The sequence below is a fragment of the Podarcis liolepis genome (genome assembly GCF_965112155.1).
Source record: "Podarcis liolepis genome assembly, chromosome: 15".
Classification (NCBI taxonomy): domain Eukaryota; kingdom Metazoa; phylum Chordata; class Lepidosauria; order Squamata; family Lacertidae; genus Podarcis; species Podarcis liolepis.
In genome coordinates, this window is record NC_139566.1 from 20,480,104 (window position 1) to 20,496,606 (window position 16,503).

At 49.1% G+C, this 16,503-nt stretch overlaps 1 protein-coding gene across 4 annotated transcripts in view; it reads left to right on the forward strand.

Annotated features, from left to right (window-relative positions):
- The first annotated feature begins 1,053 nt into the window (after positions 1 to 1,053).
- WSB2 (WD repeat and SOCS box containing 2) overlaps positions 1,054 to 16,503 on the forward strand; it is a 75,608-nt gene continuing 60,158 nt past the window's right edge. For 2 of the 4 annotated variants that reach the window (XM_083478751.1, XM_083478752.1), the window contains exons 1-9: positions 1,257 to 1,399; positions 3,478 to 3,649; positions 5,016 to 5,236; positions 6,211 to 6,345; positions 6,918 to 7,018; positions 8,286 to 8,458; positions 9,171 to 9,284; positions 11,620 to 11,727; positions 13,882 to 14,825. In XM_083478751.1, coding sequence (XP_083334877.1) covers positions 1,318 to 1,399; positions 3,478 to 3,649; positions 5,016 to 5,236; positions 6,211 to 6,345; positions 6,918 to 7,018; positions 8,286 to 8,458; positions 9,171 to 9,284; positions 11,620 to 11,727; positions 13,882 to 14,044 — 1,269 coding nt within the window. In that variant the 5' untranslated portion in view covers positions 1,257 to 1,317 and the 3' untranslated portion in view covers positions 14,045 to 14,825. Of the gene's footprint in view, positions 1,400 to 3,477; positions 3,650 to 5,015; positions 5,237 to 6,210; positions 6,346 to 6,917; positions 7,019 to 8,285; positions 8,459 to 9,170; positions 9,285 to 11,619; positions 11,728 to 13,881; positions 16,361 to 16,503 lie in introns of those variants that run through there. The other 2 variants (XM_083478750.1, XM_083478753.1) reach the window with 2 other exon arrangements.

Sequence of the window (16,503 nt, forward strand, 5' to 3'; positions counted from 1 at the left end):
GTTATTTGGGGCATAGGAATTTGTTCACCCCCCCCAAAAAAAATATAGTCTGGCCCCCCACAAGGTCTGACGGACAATGGACTGGCCCCCTACTGAAAAAGTTTGCTGACCCCTGGGTTAGAGTGTCGGACTAGTACTGTGTGGTCTTGGGTCAGTCACTGCCTCTCAGCCTAACATGCCTCACAGGGTTGTGGTGGGGTTTTGCAGGAGCAGGGAGGAGAGACACCTGCACCACCTTGAGCGTGTTAATCACGTCATTAATATCTTGTTGAGAGCCCTCAGCCAGTTGTCATGTGACTTTTCTTCTCCTGGATCTGGATAAGGTAAAGGGACCCCTGACCATTAGATCCAGTTGTGACCAACTCTGGGGTTGCGGCGCTCATCTCGCTTTATTGGCCAAGGGAGCCGGCGTACAGCTTCCGGGTCATGTGGCCAGCATGACTAAGCCGCTTCTGGCGAACCAGAGCAGCGCACGGAAACAATGTTTACCTTCCCGCTGGAGCGGTACCTATTTATCTACTTGCACTTTGACATGCTTTTGAGCTGTTAGGTGGGCAGGAGCTTTCTCCAGGTGTCTCCCCAATTGTTCATTGCATTTATGTGTCATCTTTTTCTCCAAGAAATCCCAAGTGGCTCCCCCTCCTCACTTCTTGATCTCCACAACAACCCTGTGAGGTAGTTTAGGCTAAGAGACAATGACTGGGCCAAGGTTTTTACAGTGATGACATGTTGCAGGAAGCAGCAGCCCTCTGGAGGGGCCAATATACCTACAGATTTAATCAGATCGAAACCTGCAGCGCTACTCTTTCCTTGACTTGGAAGTCGGCCACATTAAACTCGAGTCTGATCCGTGCGCTGCAGCCAGAGAGAGAAGGCGAGAGGCTGCAAGCCGCGTCAACGCAAAGCATTTTTATTCTGAGCAAATTTCTCGAGGGGAGCCCGCTCATCAGCTGAAACGCATCTCTCTTAAAATGTGTTAATTGCGCGCTCTCTATCTGTGTACTGTATATATGTGTCCCAGGGCGGGTAACAGCAATTAAAACACAATAATAAAAGAGTCACCGACCGTCCAGGCGCGCCTCGCCTTTCAGTGGGTGGTGCGCCCAGGGCGCAAAGAAGAAAGGCGGGCCGGCGGCGGGGGGCAATCGAGGACCCAAAGGGCGACCCTTCCCACGCGCTTCGATAGGAATGTCTCCCCCGCGCGCCCCTCCCCCTCCCCACAGAGCGGTGTTGTCACGTGACTGGTGACGGCCGTCGGAACTGGAAGAGGAAACCTCCACCTTGTCGCCGGGATCGGCCGCTTCCGATGCGGTCCGGATGGAGGCGCCTCCGGGGGAGCCTGGACAGCAGCGGCCGCTGCGGGAGCCGGCGGCGGCGGCGGAGAGAGAAGCGGCGGAGGGTGAGCGGGCTCGGCGGGCGATCGCACGCGTGTTATGCCGCCTTTGTGAAAGCCCCAGCCCCCGGGGGGTCGGCTTTGGTGGGTGGGTGGGGGTGGGAAAGGGAGAAAGAGAAAGTGAGAGGAAAAAGCAGCCGCGGCTCCCTCCCCGCCCCGTCCAACATTTCGCCGCCGAGAAATGGGGACCTGGTGGCATCTCCGTTCTCACGCCCAGGGATAACTGCCCACTGCCACCGGTGTATTACCCGGGAGTCAGTCCTGTTCATTTAACTCAGTGGGGCTTACTTCTGAGTAGGCATGTCCAGATTCGCGCTGTACGAAAAGCACCCAATGAGCGCGTCTCAAGAGGAGCCGTCCAAAGTCAGATCAGCTGGGCAGCGTTCAGACCTGCGCAACTAACGCAAACTGGTATAGTGTAATGGAGCGCCGGACTTGGGACCTGGGAGGTCAGGGTTCAAATCCCCATAGACCCAGGAAGCGCCCTGGGTGATCTTGAGCATGCCACCCGTTTCTCAGCTTGACCCATCTCACAGGGCTGCTGGGAGGATGGGATGGGGAGGGGAGAACTCTGAACACCACCTTGAGCAACTGGGAGGAAGGGGAGGATATAAAGGTAATTAAAGTGAGTTGTTAATATTGAGTCAAACGCTTCAGCTGCGAAAGGTGCATTTTGAACTTCTGAAAGGACAGTTGCTCCATAGGAACCTGCCTGAATGAGACCAGTGCCCCCATCAAGCTCAGTGCTGTCTACACTGGCTGGTAGCACACCTCAGCCTCTCCAGGATTTGGGAGGTATTGAAATGGACAGCGAACAGCCAACATTTATGATTATTAACAGCAGAATTTATAAACTGCTCTTCACTGTATGTTTTCAATCCCAGAGCAGATAACAAAGTTATAAAAATAAACAGAGGAAAAGCACCCAGTGTGGTGTAGTGGTTAGACTAGGACCTGGAAGAAGTGGGTTCAAATCTCCTCTCAGCCTAATCTACTTCACAGGGTTGATGTGAGGATTAAATGAGGAGGGGGAGAACCATGTGTAACCACCTTTTTGGATCCTTGAAGAAAAAGTTGAGATAGCCCAACAAAGGAAGAATGGATACAAAAACTTATGGAATATGCAGAAATAGCAAAACTTACTGGAAGAATAAGAAATCAAGATAACAAGCTTTTTATAAAAGAATGGAAATGGTTTATTGAATATTTGCAGATAAATTGCAAACAGATGAAAACATTAGCAGTTTCATAAGAGTTTCCTATTTAAAGTAGATAATTAAATGAGCAAATTAAATAAATTTGGATATGCAGAAAGAGGGGGAAGGAAGTCAGAATTTGAAATGTTAATTTGATTGTAAAACTAATGAAATGTATAAACTTGAAAAGTATAAATAAAAACTTAAAGAAAAAGTTGAGATAGAAATGTGATAAATATGCAAAAATCTCATAAACACGTCCAATAAATGACATAACAATTCTGTCATAAGGGAAGCAGAAATTAATATTTTCAATTTAGCCAAATCCCTAGGTTAAAAACAAGCAGGGCATTCAAACAGATGAAGCTACCAGTGGCTTTAATGACAGTTTTACCCCGTGTTTCACATTCATTCCTTCATTCATTTATTTTATTTTGGCAGCCCACTTCCTCTCTGTCTCTCACACAAAGAGGGCCCCACTCTGTGGCAACTTACTTTGCGGCCCCCGAGTAACTCAGCATCTTTCTCCCCTCCCTCTCCATTCCATCCAGCTCTCTCCTGGGGTGGTGTATGAGTTGTTGCCTACAAGCATCCACAGCAAGGACCCTCCACCCCTTTCCCACAGCAGCAACAGAGCAAAAACCATACCCCCCCCAAAAAAGAGTGGGTGGGAGGGCAATAATCCGCAGGTGGCTTTTCTCTCCCCTTCCCAGTCCTGAGGCCTCAAGAGCTGCCAGTTAGAGACGTTCAGATGGATTTGCTGGCCTCCCCCCCCCCCCCAGTCTCTCTTCTCCTTACCAGCCAGCGCATACACAGTGTTCAGGGTCCTCCAGGGTCTAGCAGGTAATGATGGAAGCTCTCCCCACCCCTTTCTGTCTTATGCCTTAGGAGAGCCCATCCTTTTGGCCGAGCTGAAGCCAGGGCAGCCTCAGCAATACGACTGGAAAGCCAGCTGCGAGACGTGGAGCGTGGCCTTTTCCCCGGATGGCACGTGGTTTGCCTGGTCTCAGGGCCACTGCATTGTCAAGCTGCTCCCATGGCCTTTGGAGGGAACCCAGCAGTGAGTAGCCACCTTGACGGGGCGGGGGTGGGGTGTCTGGCGCTACTTTTGGCTCTCCAGCATTTGTTGTTTCTATGCTAGGTGAAGCCCCTGTCTACATTATACATTTAAAGCAGCATTGTTTCACTTTAAACAATCATGCCCCCCATGCCCCCCCCCGGATCCTGGAAGTATAGTCTGTTAAGGTTGCCTATTCAGGTCAGGGCCCAGTTTCAGGTGCTTAAAGCCATAAACGACTCGTCATTAAGAAAGGCAGAGAGGGACTTTAGGTTGTTCCACCCCCACCCCCCTGAAGCTCATGGCAACCCCGGGAGAGGGCCTTCTCTGTGGCAGCCCCTAACACAGGGGTCAGCAAACTTTTTCAGCAGGGGGTTGGTCCACTGTCCCTCAGACATTGTAGGGGGCCGGACTATATTTTGAAGGGGGAAAAATGAACGAACTCAAATGCCCCACAAATAACCCAGAGATGCATTTTAAATAAAAGCTCACATTCTACTCATGTAAAAACATGCTGATTCCCAGACCGTCCGCCGGCCGGATTGAGAAGGCGATTAGGCCTCATCCAGCCCCCAGGCCTTAGTTTACCTACCCATGCCCTAAGTTGTGAAACTCCTTCCTCACAGAGGTGCGTCTTACACCCTTCATTATATAGTCTTTGGTGAATGCCGGAGGCAAGCCTCTTTGTGCTGGCTTCTTTTATTTTTAGGACCCACTTGATTTCTGTGGGTGTCGGTTGTTTTTTAAACTGTTCTTAATATTGTGCTTTAATTGTTCTAACCCGCCCTGGGACCTTAGGGTGGGTTATGTTATTGAGAGTTGTTAGGAGACCCTATTTTCCTCACACAGCTACAGTTCCCAGCAGGGGTGGAATTGGTAATACGGTGCCCTGAGCGAGGACAAAATTTGTCAACACCGCCCTCCCCCCAATTTGTATATTATTTTCACAATAATCCCTTTTGGTACAGTTGCTCTTTTATGGATCTTCTCAGTAGGTACTATAGGTATTATTATTATTATTATTATTATTATTATTATTATTATTATTATGTGCCCCCTCAGTTTGGTGCCCTGGGCAATTTCCCTGCACCGCCCTCAATCTGGCACTGTTCCCAGAATTCCTTGGGAAGAGGGATCACCCATTAAACCACTTTGGAAATTGTAGCTCTGGGAGGTGAATGCAGGTCTCCTAAGTACTCTCATCCCCTCTTAATGGATTACACTTCCCAGGATCCTTTGGGGGAAGCTGTGACTGTTTAAAGTGCAGCTCTAACTGCATTGTGCAGACGGGGCCTATGCTGGACTTGTAAGCTCCCTGGGAACAGAGACCAATACTGCCTTAGGTGACCTGCCTGCCTGCTCCCCACAGGAACTGCAAAGCTTCAGAGTGCACGAAAGCTGAGGCCAGGGGCCGTGGCAGGGCCAAGGAGAAGACGCTGGAGTGTGGGCAGATCGTCTGGGGCTTGGCCTTCAGCCCGTGGCTGCCTTCCCGTTCAAGGAAGCACATCCTGTGGGCGCCGAGTCCTGCGTGTTTGGTCCTCGCCACTGGCCTGAATGACGGGCAAATCAAAGTCTGGGAGGTGCAGACAGGTAACCTGGCTCTGTTCTTCTCTGCTGGAAAAAACGAAGGTGGTCTTTGAATTGCAGGGGGTTGGACTAGATGACCCTTGGTGTACCTTCCAAGCCTGCAATTGTAGGAGTCTACGATTACACCCCTTTAGCCCACAATGTCTGCTGAAGCTGCCACCTACTTTTACCAGTGTGAGGTCTGAATGTGAACGTGAGTGCAGGAAATTGGTCCATGTGTGTCTCTCCCCCTGGCACAGGCTCCTCTCCTCTCCCCAGTGTTATTTAACATACCTGAAAGCGCTGGGAATGGTCATTAGGAGTTTTGGAACAAGGTGTACACCAGTACGCTGATGACGGGCAGCTCTCTTTCTCCCTAACTTCTGAAGCAGGAGAAGCTGAATCAGCTCTGGATAAATCATATGTTTGTGGTAAACCGCTTTGATAAATAAACGAGAGCATTGGGGTGGTGGAACCTATGTCCCTCCTGGTATTTCTAGACTCCAGTTCCCATCAGTCCCTGCCAGCGTGGCCAAGGGTGGGGATGATGGGAGTTGTATTCCAGCAGCATCTGGAGAGCTGCAGGTTCCCCACGCCTGAATTACATCCTCTTTAGGCCTATCAAGACCCATCTTCTTTAGAACAATGGGACACGGGTGGCGCTGTGGGTTAAACCACAGAGCCTAGGGCTTGCCGATCAGAAGGTCGGCGGTTTGAATCCCCGCGACGGGGTGAGCTCCTGTTGTTTGGTCCCTGCTCCTGCCAGCCAACCTAGCAGTTCGAAAGCACATCAAGTGCAAGTAGATAAATAGGTACCACTCCGGCGGGAAGGTAAACGGCGTTTCCGTGCGCCAGTAAAGCGAGATGAGTGCCGCAACCCCAGAGTCGGTCACGACTGGACCTAACGGTCAGGGGTTCCTTTACCTTACCTTTAGAACAATATGGTTCTGCTTCTGGGGTGGTGGTAATCACGCCTTGCCGTCTGCTGCTCCTTCCAGGGCGTTTGCTGTTCAACCTCTCGGGACATCAGGACGTGGTGAGAGACTTGAGCTTTGCGCCTGGTGACAGCCGTTCAATCCTCATCTCCGCCTCGCGTGACAAAACCCTGCGCGTCTGGGACCTTAGTCAAAATGGTAAGAGTGAGCGATGTGGTCCTTTGTCTGGGTGTGGGAAATGGGCATACAGCGTATAGCACATTTAAACCACATTGGTTTGCCCCGAAGAATCCTGGGAAGTGTGGTTCACCCTTCTCAGCCCCCTTAAACTACAATTCCCACAATTCTTTGGGCAGGGCAGCGGAATGTGCTTTCATTTTATGCTGTGTACGCAGCCCAGGGCAGTTTGGCAGGAAACTTAGCAGCATGGCAATTGAGCATATGGATCACATTTTCAGAGGTGCCTTCTGGGTTATTAATTTTTTTGCAAGCTAAATGCCTTTGCATTTTCCTGCTTCTCTTCAGCCTGCCTGAGAAAAATTGGGAAAAGCAGATTATGCTAGGAGTGCCAAATGTGGCCCTCGAGGCCCCTCTGTCTGGCCCCTGGAACTCTCCCTAGGCCATGCCCCCTCTGGATCCTATCTGTTTTTTCTACATTGGCTTGTGGGAGTCAGTGTGATTTGTCTTCTGCATATAGATGCAATAGATGACCCTTCAATCTCTACGATTTATGACTCTTAACGTGCTAATGCTTTTCTCAATTTCCCCAGGGAAACAACTGAAGGTGCTGTCTGGACACATGCGGTGGGTCTACTGCTGCTGCACCTCCCCTGATGGTCGGATGCTGTGCTCTGCAGCTGGAGAGAAATCGGTGGGTCTTGCCTGAGTGGTGGTGAAGACAGTGAGTGGCCCCTCTGACCCCCATAGCACCAGCAGCAGCAGTCAACCTCTACCTGGGGTGTGTTCTTACCAGGCCATTTTAAACGAAACAGGCTCTCCAACAAATTCCCCATCAGATGCCCCGTACTAAGCAAACAACAGCAAAATATCTAAGTTCAAGGTCAGGGGTGAGGGTCCTTTTCCGGCCTGAGGACCGCATTCCCTTCTAGACCCCATTCTGGGGGCCACACTGGGCAGTAGGCTGTTTTATCCCGGCAGACAAACAAACAGTCTGGTTTGCTTGTTTTTGAAGTGATTTTAGTTGTGCTATGCTGTTTTTACTATCTGTATTTCAATAGATTTGGTTTTTTAAATAATCGTTTAAAATTTGATTAGGGTTTAAGTTCCTTTTTCCCCAAGTATGTTTTTAGATTTTTGTCATCTCCATGAGATGTTTTAATGTGTTGAAGCCGCTTGCAAGTTCCCAGTCTGAAGGAAAAGGCAGGAACGCTCTCCCCAGAGAGGCTCGCCTGGCGCCTTCGTTACATATATATTTAGGAGCCATCCCTAGCTAACAGGACCAGTGGTCAGGGATGATGGGAGTTGTAGTCCCAAGACATCTGGAGGGCCCAGTTTGCCTATGCCTGGTCTAATCTTATGGTTCTGTTATTCATATATTCATATTTATCCATTACCTATTATATTCTGTATAAACTTGTTCCAAATAGCATTATGCTTATCTAGAGAAAGTCTGCATCTATAAGTGATCAGTTCCTATGTCACTAATAGTGTCATGTTGTCAACCCAATGATTTAGGGGAATTGTATCTTTGTTCTTCCAGTTCATCAGTATCAGTCTCTTAGTCACCATTAGGGCATGTAGAACCTATTTTTGCTATCCTGTCGTCCCTTTCCATACAGGAGGTATAAAGTTCAGAAGAATATGCACCTCTGAAAATCTTAAACTCCTCCGTAACGTATTATTAATATCTAACACCAATATTCTTCCCAAACAGAGGCCCTCAAAGTGTTTCACCCTGCTTGGGCTGTGCCACTCATCTGACAATGCCTCTTGCTTGTGTGGGTGGAGGAGTATGTGTATTTGTGTGTGTAAACATCTCCCCCCTCTTTTGCTCTTTGCCCCGCCTGCTCGCGGCATGTGGCCCCCAGAAGGTTGCAACAGCAGGGAATGTGTCCCTCTTGTTTGGAAAAAGATTCCCTGCTTCTGTGGTTGCGTCCTGACTTTTGCCTCCCTTCCAGGCCCTGCTATGGAGTATGGATTCCTACAGCCTCCTCAGGAAACTGGAGGGGCACCAGGGCTGCGTCGTGTCCTGCGCCTTCTCCCCAGACTCTGCGCTTCTTGCGACTGCCTCGTACGACACCTATGTGATCCTCTGGGATCCTTGCACAGGGGAGCAGCTGAAATCCCTCTGGTAAGGGAGTCAGCTATCGGAAGGGGTGCAGGCCTCTGGCTTTGCCAAGGAAGCAGTTGTTTTGGTTGGCACTTGTTGCCTGCCTCACCCCTGTTTTGAGAAGAAAACACTACTCCAGGGGAATGCCGGTTTTGACTGACTGAATGGTAATGCTGAGGCTGATGTTTGGTGTACAGGGAGAAGTGAGGTGGTCTGGGGTTGTGGTGGGTGTGTCAAAACACCCTCGACTGTTTCTGCAACAGAGTCTCTGTGCCCTAAGTCCTTGAGCTGCCCAGCCAGAATGAAAGGGGAGCTTTTTAGGTACTGAGAAGAAATCTTGGGATCTTGGGAATTGTAGACTTGCAAAGGACCACAAGGGACTTCTAGTCCAGCCCCCTGCAATGCAGAAACCTTTTGCCTTGGGCGATTCTTTGTATCTGAAAGCTTTAATGTGTGCAAAATGAGCCTTCCCAGCAGCACTAACTGGTGATAACACAGCCACCTTGGTATTGCTGAGTAAACCGTAGCAGCACAGGAAACCATGGTTTCTATTCAGACTTGAACAGACCTTTTTGATAAGCTGCAGTTCAGCTGTTTCATGCTGGATCTTCCCTTCTAAGTTTCTTCTGGGATAGCCATCTTCAAAGATGGGTAACAGAATGACCCCTTTAGGTTGAAGGTATCTCTCCTGACTTCTGGAGGGAAACAGACCAACCTTTCCTTTCTTCTGCAGCCACATTCCGCTGCAGCCGGCCCTGGACCATGGCGCTGACTTCCATGCCAGCTCCCTGCGATCGGCTTGCTTCTCACCTGAAGGCCTCTACCTGGCGACGGTGGCAGATGACAGGTGAGTTTCTATTGTCTTCCTGTTCATGGTGCGCTCTTCATGCAAAATGATGGCCATTGGTGATGGCCAGGTACTTTTGCCTGGCATGGGGGGCCTTCAAGTCAGGACCAAGATGCTTGGGTTAGGGTTGAGAGAAGGGAGAGGCACTATACCTTGTTCAAATGTGTCTTGGCGGTAGCGCACACAGTGTTTGAAATTATCCAGGTGTATTTTGCACCTGGCTATTGGCCATTTGTAACCAAGTGAAGACACCTGGGCTCCAGGATGGCTTCTGACATCACCATCTGGAGGTGCATGCCTGGGGATCATCGGATTTTGCCTGTTTTTACACACTAATACCCCATCCTGTAGAATTCTATCCGTTATATTTTACCTGCACAATCAAGATGAATTTCAGGAACCAAAATGCTATTTCTGTGCAGCCTGAGCATGAGCAGTGAACAACCTGTTGACTGTTGCAGGTTGCCTTCAGTTACCCCACCCCACTGCCCTGCTCACAGTTGTGAAGAACATTCTTACATTATGAATGGTCCATGTTGCCATTAAAAAAGGGAGAGGTAGGAATAGGCTGATAGATATGTGGACTGTCCCTGGATCAAGTGACTTTTCTTCTTTCAGTTCCCAAAGTTCTTAACTTGGCTCAAGGTGGTAATCTGAACTAGCCAGATGTTTAACTGAGAATCAATCACCGTCAGTCCATCCTTTGAAAAATAAGACTTTTGAGCTGTCTTGCCCCAAAATGGCAACTAAACATTCCATTTTGGCGACTGTAACCTTGGTTTAAGGAGCCATTTGGCGCTTAGCTTATATACCTGAGTTTCTAACGCTGAGTGGAAATGGCTTGCGTGGAGGATAACGTGGTCAGTGGCCACAGTGCTAGAATGGCTACAGCCCACAGGGGCCAACTTTTACCTTCCGTTGTTGAAGGCAGTGCATTCCTCTGAATAACAGTTGCTGGAAACTGCAAGTGGGGAGAGATGCGGCACTTGGGTCCTTCTTGGGGGCTTCCCACGGGCATCTGGCTGGCTGCTGTGAGCGGAGGATGCTTCCTTGGCCTTTGACCTGATCCAAACAGCCAGGATTTTCTGATGCTCTCAATAGCTAACAAGTTGCCTCTGGGAAGCCCATGAGGATGCTATGAAAGCCATAGTCTGCCCTGTTGCCTGCCCCCAGTTATCTGTCGTTCCCAACCCCTAACGCAGATGATAACAACAACAACAACAACAACAATTTATTATTTATACCCCACCCATCTGACTGGGTTTCCCTAGCTACTCTGGGCAGCTCCAAACCAAATATTAAAAACATGAAACAGGATTAAACATTAAAAACTTCCCTAAACAGGGCTGCCTTCAGATGTCTTCTAAAAGTAAGATAGTTGCTTATTTCCTTGACATCTGGTGGGAGGGCGTTCCACAGGGCAGGCGCCACTACTGAGAAGGCCCTCTGCCTGGTTCCCTGTAACCTCACTTCTCGCAGTGCGGGAACCGCCAGAAGGCCCTCAGAGCTGGACCTCAGTGTCTGGGCTGAATGGTGGCGGTGGAGACGCTCCTTCAGGTATACTGGACCGAGGCCGTGTAGGGCTTTAAAGGTCAGCACCAACACTATGAATTGCAGTTGTCCAAGCGGGAGATTACTAGAGCATGCACCACTCTGGTGAGACAGTCTACAGGCAGGTAGCGTCTCAGCCTGCATACCAGATGGAGCTGATAGACAGCTGCCCTGGACACAGAATTGACCTGTGCCTCCATGGACAGCTGTGAGTCCAAAATGACTTCCAGGCTGTGCACCTGGTCCTTCAGGGGCACAGTTACCCCATTCAGGACCTGGGCATCCTCCACACCAGCCCGCCCTCTGTCCCCCAAGAATAGTACTTCTGTCTTGTCAGGATTCAACCTCAATCTGTTAGCCGCCATCCATCCTCCAACCGCCTCCAGACACTCACACAGGACCTTCACTGGTTTCGATTAGAAAGAGAGGTAGAGCTGGGTACCATCTGCATATTGATGAACACACAGCCCATACCCCCTGATGATCTCTCCCAGCGGCTTCATATAGACATTAAAAAGCATGGGGGAGAGGATGGAACCCTGAGGCACCCCACAAGTGAGAGCCCAGGGGTCTGAACACTCATTACCCAACACCACCTTCTGTACACGGCCCAGGAGGAAGGAGCGGAACCACTGTATGACAGTGCCCCCACTCCCAGCCCCTCTAGACGGCCCTGAAGGATGTCATGGTCAGTGGTATCAAAGGCCAGCCTTATCCAGCGGGCCTCTTCTGATGTTCTTTGGACTAGTTTTCCAGATAAGGGTTCCTCTCTCTTCTCTTCCAGGCTCCTGAGGATCTGGGCCTTGGAGCTGGGGAGCCCAGTTGCCTTTGCCCCTGTGAAGAATGGGCTCTGCTGCACCTATTTCCCCCACGGGGGGATCATTGCTACAGGGTAAGTTCTTTGGCAGGAAGCCAAAGGGCAGCTTCCTTTTTCCAAATCGCAGAATTGTAGAGTTGGAAGGGACCTTGAGGGTCATGTAGGCCGGCCCCCTGCAATGCAGAAATACACAGGTGGGGGGATCAAATCCACAACATTGGGCATTAATCAGCACCACACTCTAGCCAACTGAGCTAACTTCCAACTGGGCATGGGTCCAAGAAACTGGCATGGACTGACCTGGGAAGATGGAGCTTCCACTTTGTTTTTTTTTTTAAAAAGATATTTATTGCATTTTTTTTAAACAACAAACAAACCACCAAACATATAAAATACCATCACCATACACACAGAAAAAGTCAAAGCAAAGTTAAGAAATAAGCAAAGAATGAAAGAAGAGTACATATAAAATACAGTTGTTCATAAGTCGTATTTTCATAATCTTTGGACTTCCTCGCATCACCCTTCCCTGCGTTCAGTCACATAGTTATAGACAGCAATTTATTACCTTATTTCAGTTCTTATTTTATAAATCTCAGATATTATGTCCCAAATTTTAAATAACTTTATCGTAAATTAAACTGCTTGGTTTGAACATAGTGTTGCTTCGAATTTCATCATTTCCTTGAACCTCACTTATTCTCATATATCTTACAACAAAATTACTGCTGCCGTGTTACTTTCAATCGTGCATTCTCCTAGCATTCATACAGTTTATAGTGTTTTTGTAAATAGTCTTTAAATTTTTTCCAGTCCTCTTCCACCGTCTCTTCTCCCAGGTCCCGAATTCTGCCAGTCATTTCAGCCAGTTGATGGAGCTTCCACTTTGAAAGAAGTCATGCTTCTAGCTCTCGTGGTTAGAGCGAAGTGAGTGGCAGTTGCCCGTTAAAGCACATTTTCAAGGAGGGCCATAGCTCAGTAGTATAGCATCTGCCTATCTCTGTCCCAGGTTAAATCCCTGGCATCTCCAGACAGGACTGGAAATGTCCGCTGCTTGGAACTCTGCAGAGTTGCTGCCAGTCAGTGTTGGCAGTACTGAGCGAGATGGGCCTATGGTCTGACTCAGTCGAAGGCACCTTCCTGTGTTCCAGACATCTTGAGTCACCTCTGCATTATTGTACCACTTCAACAGCCATTGTGTCCCTAAAAGAATCCTGGGAACTGTAGTTCGCCCCCACAGGACTCCCACTCCCAGAACAAACTACAGTTCCCAGGATGCATTGAGAGGGAACCATGTGTTCTAAATGTGTGGCGTAGATGTGACTTGGTGTTCACGCTTGGAGAGTGAAGGGCAGGATGGCCTTTGTCCAGTGGCAGAACATCACCTTTGCATGGAGAAAGACTTAGGTTCAATTCCTGGCATTTCCAGGTACCGCTAGGAGAGAACCTTCTCCGAAACTTCAGAAAGCAGCTGCCAGCTAGTGTAAACCAGTGGTTTCCAAATTGGCGCTGCACCTCCTGGGGAGAGGTGGGGTAGCCTAGTGGGGGTGCTAAGAGGCAAGGGGGGGGCGGCAGGGGGATGTAAGTGGCCGGCAGACTCTGAAGAGCTGGTGTCACTGGATCAAGATAATCTGTTTTGTTGAATTAAATAGTTTTAATTGGATTTTTAACAAACGTGAATTCATTGTGAATGATGTGAATATTCTTGTGTCAGTGGGTCTCGCAAACTGCTATTCCGAATAATACTTTTTATAGGGTAGGGGGCTGCACTGGGGCTGAGTTTATGCAGCCGAGGAGGTGGTGGCGGCCCCCCAAATTTTGAGAACCCAGAAATGAAGATGTTACTGAGCTAGATGGATCCAAATTCCCCCATATATAGCAACTTCTTACATTCCAAAAACAAACAGCGGAAGACTGGCTTTTGGTAGCCACGGGAAAGGGGGCTTTCCCCAGATCCCACCCATCGTTTTGTTAATGTTTCCTAGCTCTACAGATCGATTTACATTGCACGGTGTTAGCTTGTTGATGTTTGCCACCCTGGGCTCCTTTGGGAGGAAGGGCAGGGTAGACAATGAATTGATTATGAAAAATGGGTGAGCATTATAATCATTATCTGCATCCTTAGCAGCAAGCTGCTATCACCAGGCCTGATGTTTGCACCCCCTCTTTGCTCAGTGAACAGTTTCTGCAGCCTCCTTTCACCTCCCCAATCCCTTCCTCTCGTCGTAGAACAAGAGATGGCCACGCTCAGTTTTGGACGGTTCCCCAGGCCCTCTCCTCCCTCAAGCACTTATGCCGCAGGGTCCTCCGCAGCTGCTTCACGACGTACCAGGTGCTGAAGCTACCCATCCCAAAGAAGATGAAGGACTTCCTCACCTACAGGACTTTGTAAGGCTGTGATGTGGCTTGACGGAGCAGTGCCTGCGGTCCGCTGAACGGAGGGGCCGGCTGGCTTTGCCGATCGCTCGTGCGATAAGCTTTGGTGTTTTGCGGTGCAGGGAGGCCCAAACGGTCTGGTTCCCCCCTGCTCCTTTTGTGTGGGTTTACTTGGTTAAAGTGACTTTTTATATCTGGACAAGCACAGATGGGCTATAGGAAGAAGCTCTTTTGTGCGTCAGCCCTACAGAGATTTGACTGCTGCAGTCCTGTAGGATGTGCATGTCCCTGGGACTTTTGTATTTAAATGCAGCTGCTCCCTTTTGGACTTCAGGAGCCGAAACCTTAACACGGGAGCCACCGGGGAAGAACTGTTGCCTGCAGGTGTTAAGTGACCTAGTCTGCAAATCATAGAATTGTAAGCAAACACGGGGGGGTCATCTAGTTCAACCCCCTGCAATGCAGGGATCTTTTGCCCAACATGGTGCTTGAACCCATGACCCTTAAGACTAAGAGTCTCATGCGCTACCGACTAAGGTATCTCAGGCCTGGATCTGGCTGCTGTTCTTTGGATCTGGACCACTGCCTTCAACATTAATGGTGAAGCCAGGAGGCAGGGGGTCCTGCTATACCCTAGAGGGAGAAGATTAACCTTTTTGTCCTGTTATGGACAAAAAGTGATCCTTTGAATGTCTCTTGGTTTAGGATGGTGAGGAACAGGTTTGGAAGAATGTCCTAAATGCAGGTGCTATGGCTGTAGAGGACTACAGTGGTACCTCAGGTTACAAACGCTTCAGGTTACAGACTCCGCTAACCCGGAAGTAGTACCTCGGGTTAAGAACTTTACCTCAGGATGAGAACAGAAATCGTGCGACGGCAGCGGGAGGACCCATTAGCTAAAGTGGTACCTCAGGTTAAGAACGGTTTCAGGTTAAGAATGGACCTCCAGAACGAATTAAGTTCTTAACCAGAGGTACCACTGTATTTCAAAGCTAATGGTTCATTTTGGAGCAGCTTCCGCCCCCCCCCCCCAAAAAAAAATTGAGGTTGAGATGTGGCAGGAGGTTCCCTTATGTTAGTTTCAACAGAATCATGCAGGAAGTTGAAGTAATAATTTGAGTGAATTCAGTGTGTGGAAGAGGGAGAAATAGCAGAGGGGTGAGGAACATCTGACTCAGCAGCTGTTGTTGACTTCAGGTCTTGTGAGCTGCAGTCAGCATGGATACTGGTCAAGGTTTATGGGAGATCAAGGCTTAGGGCACAGACTTTGCATGCAGAAATCCCAGGTTCAATCTACCCAGTTGAAGAGATTTTGCGTAAATAGGGTCAGGGGAAACTGTGGCCCCCCGGAGGCAACCTGGCCTACAACTCCCATCATTCCCTGCCTGTTCTGTGAGAAGATCCTGAACTACAGAACAAATTATTTCAAGCTGTGTTTGGAAGAAGGGATAGGATTCAAATCTCTGCTCAGTCGTGAAATGTACTTGAACCATGGAGGCAGTGATGGCCAGCAACTCAGATGGCTTTGAAAGAGGATGAGACAAATTCACAAAGGCTTATCAATGGCTTCTAGCCATGATGGCCTCCACAAGCATCTGCTTAGGCATTGTGAGAACAGGGTGCTGGACGAGAAGGGCCAATGGCCTGATCCAGCCGTCTTTTCCTGTGTTCCCAAGCTTACTGGCTGACCCTGCTCTAATCACCCATCTCTCAGCCCAGGGTACCTCACAAGGCGGCTGTGAGGATAAAAGGGAGAGGCAGAACTGTTTATACTAGCTTGAGCTCCTTGGAGGAACGGTGGGACTTAGGGCTGATGGAGAGATGGAGCCTCTGAGGGCCACAGGTTTATTGTCGCTGCTATACAATTTGCGCCAGCTGCTCCTAGCCCTGGATAGAATTATTTTGAAAGGGCAAGAGGCCCAACAGGGTGGCAGGTCCCCCTAAAGATGCAGAGGTGTTAAAAGTTTCAGTTTGAGACACTATAATGGCGCAAGACGTTTTAAGGCATTGGTATGGGCTTTCTCCTCTTCTAGCCTCTTTATGTATGTGATGTGTTAGGCAGAGTGCTTGTCAAAGAGATCAGAGTTCTGGACACTGGTTGGAAGTATGTGGCTGGCTTAGGAGATGCAGGCGAAAGCGGATCTCATTAACCTGGAAGCCGCACTCCTTAATGCAGCCACCTTCTAAGGCTAGTCTCATAGAAATGTCTCTCCCCACTCCTGCACACTACGTAAATGTTGGACTGAAAGAGAGTTAATTTATCAAGATTTCTAGTGAACGTATTGTCGCGGGGAGAATAAATGAAGCCAATTGGTTTCCATGCCTAACTACAGTACAGAAAGTGTGGCTAGAGGCTGATGACCAGTCTAGAAATCAGGTCCTATAAGGAAGTGGTTGGAAGAGTGGAGCATGTTTAGCACAGAGATGACATTGTTAAATATCTGGAGGGCCGACATGGTGGAGCGGATCCTGCTC